Source organism: Mastigoproctus giganteus, chromosome 8 (assembly GCF_048544385.1).
Source record: "Mastigoproctus giganteus isolate SK-2022 chromosome 8, ASM4854438v1, whole genome shotgun sequence".
NCBI classification, from domain to species: domain Eukaryota; kingdom Metazoa; phylum Arthropoda; class Arachnida; order Uropygi; family Thelyphonidae; genus Mastigoproctus; species Mastigoproctus giganteus.
Genome location: NC_143582.1, coordinates 222,149,177 through 222,158,398, shown reverse-complemented (window position 1 = coordinate 222,158,398; position 9,222 = coordinate 222,149,177). Strand labels below are relative to the sequence as shown.

The 9,222-nt window shown below is 33.2% G+C and overlaps 1 protein-coding gene across 1 annotated transcript; it reads left to right on the top strand.

The window, feature by feature from the left end:
* The first annotated feature begins 1,087 nt into the window (after positions 1–1,087).
* Positions 1,088–7,968, top strand: LOC150082352 (active regulator of SIRT1-like). The gene is made up of 4 exons (XM_090380237.1): positions 1,088–1,179; positions 2,040–2,198; positions 3,922–4,022; positions 7,558–7,968. The coding sequence occupies exons 1-4, from the start codon at positions 1,122–1,124 to the stop codon at positions 7,693–7,695; spliced, it is 456 nt and encodes a 151-aa protein (XP_090236363.1). The 5' UTR covers positions 1,088–1,121; the 3' UTR covers positions 7,696–7,968.
* The last annotated feature ends 1,254 nt before the right edge of the window (positions 7,969–9,222 follow it).

The following is a 9,222-nucleotide window of genomic DNA, read 5'->3' as shown; positions in this document are numbered from 1 at the left end:
ACGATGATACCTTGATACGCCATTGTAGCGGGGTGTACACAGTCGGTAAGCAGTTGACGATAGCGGAGACCAGAGATACGTTGTTCCACATGCACCAGGGGATTCAGGTTCCTGCCAGTGAAGCATTCCCCACACCATACAACCGCCTCCACAGACCTGCACTTTTGATACCATGCATGATGGATCGAGAGCCACATGTCGTTGATGCCAAATCCGTACAGGACCATCCATAGTGTGATGTAAATAACGTGACTCATTCGACCAGCACAAGCACATCTTCTTCCAGTCTTCTAACGTCCAACTTGCATGCTCTTTGCAAAAGGCGACTCTTTTACGCCGATGAACCTTGGTTAGGAGAAGATGCCATAGGGGTCGTCTGCTGATATAGCCCATACGTGCGAGCGTGCGACGCATGGTCATGTCAGATATTGTTCCGGGTTGGCCCATGTTGTATTGGGTAGTCAACTCTTCAACAGTGCTGCGCCTGTTCGCCTATACGAGTAGTCGGACCGGGCGCTCACCTCTAACATCAACCTTTCGCTGATCTTTGCAGTTTTACCGTCGGGACCCGGTACAACTGCAAAGGGACACACAAATTGACCATTTTGACGCTAGTCCTGGCACACTTTAACTACGGCAGCTCTCGAATACCCCACCAGTTCAGCCGTTTGGGAAATCGAGGGACCAGCTCATCGAGCACCAACAATCTGTCCTTTATCAAAAAGTCCGATAAATCCTTCCTTTTACATATCATGCTCGGAATTTTACTACTTACTGAACCACTGAGACCTTATCTATGCTACGTGGGTCGACTAACTCTGAACTCTCGTACCTACTACTACTATCTCATGTGGTCAACAGGTCGCATTCAGTTTTTAAAAGGGAAGTCATAATTCAGTGATCGCTCAGTGTATTTCGTAACGGTTCCTTATAGTTCCATGCTAAGATCTGAAGTAGCAATTCATACGTTTTTATTTTTTGGATATACAGTAATTTTTATTTATTTATTTATTTTTCTCTGATGGGGGAAGTTTTGAAACATAGGTGACGCTAGTATTCATTGTTATTTTCAGCTGGCTCCAAAATTTGCTAATCGAAACAGGAATAAAATTAGCAATAAAATGTCTAAGTCTCTTGTTAAAAAAGGTTTAGAGCTATGCAAATTTGATAATGCGGATGGTAAGAAAAAACATGGATTTTCTTTAGTTATGAGTTGTATTTCATATTTTCATAATTTGTTATATGCCGCCCAGATCTCTGCGACCGAGTCAAAGTATTTCATGCATTTTTATTGCTGTGATTTAATCAGTAAATGGGAACCACAAATTGTTACTTATAATTTACTTAACAGCTTACTGCTAATTTACTTAACAGCTTACTGCTGTTAAGTAAATTAATAAACTTTATTGCAGACTGCAGGATAAATTAACAGATAAATTCAAGGTTAAGGCTGCTGTTGTTCTGATGGTAGATAACTTTCATCAACCGGTGAATACCACCACTTTGCTTATTGGAGGCTTGAAGTGGTGAAACCCATGTTTAGTCTCTAGAGCAAAGTTTCCGGCACCCCCCATACTTCTCCTTCAACCCATGCACCGTACTAAGTACTATAGGTTTTGATGCCTTTCGTGTTTGGGGCTTTCATAAAAAAAAAAAAAAAAAAATTAGCATGTATGGCCACAATAAGGAGGTTCATGTTTTCTATGCTATCATGAAAATGTGCAGTCCATTGTGAACTATGGGTACCCTTAATTTAATATTTATGCAGTTGTGTGAATATGGAAACTCTTCTGGTTTCCATTGTTTTGAGAATAAATTTATTTTATTTATTATCATTTTTATTTATTAATATATGAACTCTTTATATATTTATTTATTTATTTATTGGTTTCAGTTAGTTTATAGTATAAATTTGTGGTATGATGCAATTGAATTGCCTTGAGGTATCAGTTAAACAGTTTTTCTAGCATTCTCATTATCTAATGTAAAATTTTAAGTAATTTAAAGATATGCATTAAGTTTTTAAAACTGTTTTACAGGCAAAAATCAAAAGAAAAATAAAAAAAACAATTCCAAAGAACTAAGTACAAATAAATATGGTTTCAAGAAGGAATTTCGTAAACTTAAGAGAGAAAGTATGAAGCATTATAATAAAGAAAAGTTGACACTCAAAGACAGGCGAATAAAATCAGCCATTGGTAAGTGAATTTATTTTTTACTATCTCATTAAAATAAATTACTGATAAGTGTTATTTATTCTTGTCACTGTATCACTCTCATTTCTTTTCATGGTTATCAAATACTTCTTTTCATATTTTGTATACTTATTTGTTTTACTTACATTTAAAGAAAAGTAAATTTTCCTTTATACTTGGAGATGGCCACATAGTCAGAGGAGTTTACAAGATAGAGAGAGAATACAAGAATGGCACTTTATTTAGCAGTCATATGGCACTGGCCAAATGGGATAAAAAGAAAATAAGAACTAGTCAGTATCTGGTTGCAGATGATGTGTGTTTGAAACAAAATGTAGAGTGCACCTGCACTCATCATATTGCAGAATGGATGAGAGGGATATGCATTTCCTTTTATTTCAATTAATACTGGAAACTGCAATTTGCTCAGGCCATGAATGCAGGCATAATTTGTGCAAGTAGTCAATTATTTTTTTAAATTTTGTTTCAGATGCATATCTGCTGATTAGAACTGCTCTTTCTTCCTCTCTCTCTTGTTTTTTTTTTCTCCTTTGAACTTTGTTGTTGTTGTTATGTTACCACTTTTATTTACTTCTATTTTGTCTTATTCATTTTGTGTGTGTATTTTTATCTTATCAGTTTTTGTTTTTTTAACTTATTTTTATTCTTATTTCTATATTTGTCATATTTTAATAAAGTTTTTTTAATTTTGTTAGTTGTTGACGCATCGGCTTCTGTTGCCATATTGCACCTCTCAAGGTTTTTGCATTTTCTACTCTAATCCAAGCCCAAGGCGGGATTTGAACCTGCGACCTTTGGGTTGCCGGGTAGGCACTTTACCCACCCGGCTAGCCCAGTCGGCAATAAAGTTGTGATAAAAAGCATTAAAAGAACCAACTTTATTGCCCTGGTGGCAATAAAGTTGGTTCTTTTACTGCTATTACACCCTCACATTAAGACAAAAAGAAATATGAAAGTGGCTAAAAATTTTATAAAATCAAATTTTTACTGTGATTCCATTTCCTCTGAATTTCATTTTTGGCTAATACACTATTGTAGGCAATGTTTTCCAGGCAATTTCCATACCCACACTTCATTCTCTAATTTAAAGACTGTGTAATTGAGTGCAACTTATCACTTTGTAAGATCTGTTTCCTCTGCCAATGGTCCCAAAATGATGAGCTAGGTACCACTGCAAATGGCATTCATTGGTTAGATATAGGACTTGTGAGCCCTGCTGTGCAGCTCCCTACGAACCATGGATGCACTATGAACATGGGTGCTCCAGCGTTACGTTTTATAAGGATGTCACTAAATTCATTTTCATTACTCTTTTTTTCAGGGATTGGCAATTGCTTTCTATACGATTTTTTTTTTTTTTTTTTTTTTGCCTACCTGTTTGTGGACACCTGCATTATCCTCATTCTGCCATCTTTTCACTTCGTTGGCTATGGTTGATTTTGCAAGATTCAGACATTCGAATGTGAGGAATTTGAAACTATATTTGGCATGTAGTTTCAAATTCATGATACAATATCTACAGATATACAGTATCCATGATTCATTCTGCTTGTTTACAATATGTCTATTATTTTCTGCATGCTTTTCAGTGCATAGGCAAAACATTTTTTGCATTCATCTTGTTTGCACAGTGTGATTACTTTTAACTTCATAATTTTTGTTACATCATTAACTGAATTTCATATCTTGTGCTATTTTCTTTTAGACGAATATAAAAGGAAGCAACCAAAAGATCAAACTGAAAAAAATTTGAAAATCCTTCAGAGGCTAAGTGAAATCAAAACAGGATCTTCAACCGTGAATAAGGTACTTTTTTGCGTTATGCTCTTTTAGTGTAGCATGAATTTTAATATTGTTTACTGTCTAATGAGAAGGCACAACAATATGGCTGCCCTGAGCTGTTAATGTATGGTTTAATTCTTGAATATTAATGTATCACATCACATGATATATGTTACATAAATAAGATTGCCAGTATTTAGAGAAAAATATGAACTCCATCTTGTTTTAGCTCTGACAAACCCATCAAACTTGTGCCCTGCAGGCATGTACTTCCCACTAAGAAATTACACTTTTTTTCCTTTTCTTTTCTTTTTTTTTTTTTTTTTGTGATATTATTTAAACTACAGGACACAGCAAAAATCAGGTTGCACTTTTATATTAATTTCCTTGCAAATGTAAAGAGACATAATATTTTAATAAGAGAAAAGTTTTTTTTGTTTAATAAACTCAAAATATTTTATGAAAATAAGCACAGAGGTTTTTGGAACTGTTCAGAGTTAATGATGAATGGCATGTTGCTTGTCAATATTTTTGCTTCATCAGCTCCATTGATAGCATGGCTGAAGGCTCAGCAAACTGCGATCAGTGGCATTTGATTATTTCATGAATAATTATGCTGCTGAGCAAGTAAGTACCTTGCCTTCTTTTAACTGCAAATTAGAAATAAAAGTTATATTAACTTGTATATCCTTTTTTTTTTTTTTTTATCTAATTAGATTTAAGAGTTGTAAGATTTTAAGTTTGGGAACTTAAGAAATATAAGCTTCATTGTGGAACCAATAGACAAACTTAACAGAGTCTAAATATTTGTTCTGCAGATTTTTTCCTCTACTTTAATGACTGCAAAATTAGAAATAAGAGAATTTACCTATTAAGTTTGTCTATTGGTAGACAACATTATTATTATAAACATAATAATAATAATGTTGTATCATATTTCTTAGAAATTTCAAGGTCACTTGTTTTCCCCAAAGTGAAACAGAGACCCTCACCTGGTATTCTGGAATGTGTTACACAAATGACTGTGTTCTTGTCAAGTGTTTGCATTTAGCTGGTGAAACCGAAGTTCAATGGCAAAGTTAGACAGCTCATATTGGCATTGTTCAGACACCACATAAGAGTGGGAGTTGAGTACAAGAAAGACAGGTGCTTTTTCCCATGTGGCATCTGTTAAATGTTAAGCAAAAATTGATTTCTTATAATTCATAGTATATTGAAATGAAAAAAAAAAAAATAATAATAATAAATGCTATATAATCATTTAAAAAAAATACTGGTGATGAAAGGCACACAGGAGGATTTGATTTATTTTACAAATTTTAAAAATATGACATGGCATCTGTCAGATGCCACTAAAAAGTGGGATCTGTCAGATTCCACTTGATAGTGGTGGTTAAATTTAATTATTAATTTTAATTTTTAATTCCAATTGTAATTTTATTAGCTTAAAAAGTTTTTGTCAAATAATTTCAAATTAACCTTATTTATTATATAGAGCTATTAGTAGAATAAAGCATTTATTGTTATCTACTGTGGACCATTACAGAAGCAGAGTATGAAACAAAACACACCTAAAGGCCAAACTGATTTGCACAATAGTTTTGCGAAGAAGTATGGCAAGATACCAATACGTGATTATGAACATTCACTGATGATTTTTTTTTTTTGCTGGTAGTACTGTGAATTAAGATGATAAAAGTTGATATTTATTTAGAGGCAATATAAAATGGTACATGAAGAAAATAACCAACCAGTCTGAATTCCAAAGAGAACAAATTGTTGGCACACATTTAGCAGGGACATCAGTGACTAAAACTGCTAATTTGTTTAATATAAACAGAGCAAAGCGATGTCTACATTCACTAAGTATGGAAAAACAAAATCTAATCTGACAGGACTAATTGTGGCAGAAAATTGAAGTTGACTGAAAGAGGCTGCTAGACACTGAAAAGGATTGTAGCCTGAAAACATAAAACTACTGCCTGTAAAATAATTGCAGAACTTAATCTGACTCTCAGCATTCCAAAACTTAAAAGAACTATAAAAGCTGATATTTATGGCAGAGCTGCTACTGCCAAGCCACTTGTTACTGATGGTAATGCTAATGAGAGGATGCAATGGTGTAAGGACCACAGAAACTGGACACTTTATGATTGGAAATGTCATTGTTACAATTTCATCATGGCAGAGATATCCCTGAAGTTGTTTCTGCCTACTAACAAGATTTGAACTTAGAGAGAGAGAGCAAATCTTTTATTGCACCACCTTCAATTTTAACAGTTACAAGATTGGATAGTGTTGCAATGTCCCTTCACGGCCAAAAAGCCAGGGGGGTTGACACTTACAGAGATGACAACCAGATATATTACAGAAATAAATAAATTGACATTAAGTGATATAGGACATTAAACAACATAAGAGATTAAATGAAATTAGATGATCAATAACGTAAATAATGGCATTTGGTTACATGAAATATTAAGGTGATGTGAAAATTACATTAAACAAAATTACATTAAATAACAACTGGCATAACCTAACATTAAAATTAAATAAATAAAATGACACTTGAAAGTCCCGATTTTTGTCTTCTCAGTTCGTGGGAGAGAACAGCATGAACAGAGGTAGCTGATGCACATACCACTGGCTCCGTCCTTGGTGTGCTCAGTAATTAACCGGAGAATTAAGCATTAAAGTGGTGAATGCAGGGCATGTTGGCTTGGATGTGATGAAGAAAATGCTTTTCATTTTGCAGACTGTCCAGACCTTTGTAGACTATTCCTTAGCATTCTTTTAGAGAACGTGAAAAACAGATTATCTCACATGGTTATAGGTTACAATTTAGTTTATTTCTTGCGTACCATAATGATGTATAAAGCAGTGTCCTCAAAAATTTGACATGAATAACATTTTTAAAGGATTCAGACTGATTTTTATGTAGAAATTATTAAATTTATTTAATAATTTCTACACAAAATTTACTTTAAAATTTCCATTTGATTATACTTTGGAATCGTATCATAATTAAAACATAGCTGGGGTTGGCTGTGGTCCTGAAGTAACATGCATGGGTGTACACATGAGATACGACCATATTTTACTACAAAAAAAAAAAGAAAAAAAAAAAGCATGGTCCATTGTTAACTGATGTGCTAATAAATCAGTTGCAATTGAACACTTACAATAAAGCTATAAAACTTTTGGCTGCAGTGTTCACACTGAGTATAAATAAAGATTTATTCATTATATCATTTTAAATTGCTGTAAAATATTAACCATTACATTTATCTGATTTTGTGATTAAATATTCATGGGGTTAAATAATTTGTGACATAATCCTATCTTTTTCAGTGATGAGATAAATTATTTGTAGTTTGCTAATCCTTTTCCAGGTTTCTTTAATATTTTAAGAGACAGCATTAGTTTGTTCATAGTAGGACATGTATATCTTAATTTACAAAACATATTAATGGATTTGTCTTCTTTTTGAATAGCATTTACATATTTAAAGTTTATTAGGCTTCTAACTCATAATATACTTTCTTTCCTTACTTTTTAGATACTGGACCACAGGCATAGGAAGCTAGCTAAAGATACTTCTCTCTCATCTAATGAAGATGAAAGTCAAATAAAATCAGTTCTCTTTGATGATGATGAGGACATTGCAAGATTAGACAAAGAACTGGGCCTTGTTTGATATTTCTGTATAAGTTAAAATAAATTGTAAATAATTTATTTCATAATGAAATAATGTATTGAAAGTACAACACAACCCTTGCATAATCAGTATGCAGATACATTGACCATCTATTTCTCACCATCAAACTGGAGCCACTGTTGTTTTATTGTTGCCTTTTTTAAGAGGACAAAAAGTGGTGCAATACATGCAAATGGGTAAATGGGAATATAAGGGAAGTGTGGTAATGGCAAAGTAGTAACATGAGAAGAGATAAAATCTGGAAGGTGTGTTCTCTGGCAAGCATATGAAACATTTAAAAAATAAATGTATTTTTATAACTTTTAAAAAAAAGTAAATATTTCAAAATAGCTTTCATATCTTCTCTAATTCCTTTCTAATTGTGTCTTCAACTTTTGGTTTAGATAAAGAATTCAAGGGCCATTCATTCCTGTTAATAAATTGGATTTTAGGACTAATAAAACAGATTAAAATCTCTTTTATTAATCCTATTTATTAGTTTAAATGTTTAATTCTTGGTACTGATTTTGCTTACAGACTAACTTAGTAGTGAGTTAGTTTGTAAGTGAATGTGGAAGGCAACAAGAAGGCACTGAAGAAGTGGTAGAGAATCGTACCACAGTTTTATGTTTTATATATAATTTTTAGGAAATAAAATACAAATTAGTTGTAACACAGGAAGGAGTGCTAATTTTCTTAGCTTTACACTACATATTTTACACTTGACTATGTTCATAATAGCAAAAGTCCATTCTGAAGATTGGTCAATGTTCTATGAAACAATTGTGTTGTCTTTAAGTTGTTTGAAGATTGGGATTACAGTGTGCCTGTTCTTTAAGAAGAAGAAATAAAAAGATACAAATCCATGTTTGGGGACCACCAAAGGTTATTTATTGTTGGATATGGTTTACAATGAGGCATTTCTCTTACCAAGTCTGGGCTCATCCAGCCCTGGGAAACACTTTTTTTCTCATAGACCTTGACTGAGATTCAGAAGGTGAATGCTTTTCATAAATGTTACCGTGTTGAATTGCTGCATCTTTTTGAATAAATTCAAAAAAATTGAAATCATTAGAAAATAGTTTAAAAATATATTTTAGGAACTGACCTTGTGAGACAACCTGAAAGGTCAAGATATTGGTCCTGCCGTCTTTGTCCTCAACAAAGTGAGATATCATGTCTTGAAACAACACATTATATAATAAGAGTTATATCAACACTGTATGGTTATTCTGATCCAGGAATATTTTTGTGCAGCAATAAAGTTCCTGGACTGGTGCTGCTGCAGTCATGTTCAGTGAATTTGAAAATAAATGGATATGGTATGTTGTTCAAACTTCCTTCAACAGATGTTGGTGCAGAGATTATCTAGTAGGCTGACAGGTGTTGAAGGTAACAACCAGTTTTGTTAGTAGTTTAATTGAAAAATGTTCCACGTCACCATTTTGCAATGGAGCAACAAACTAATATCAAATTTTGCTTTAAACAGAACTGCAAGAGAAACGTGAAATATTAAAAATTGTTTAT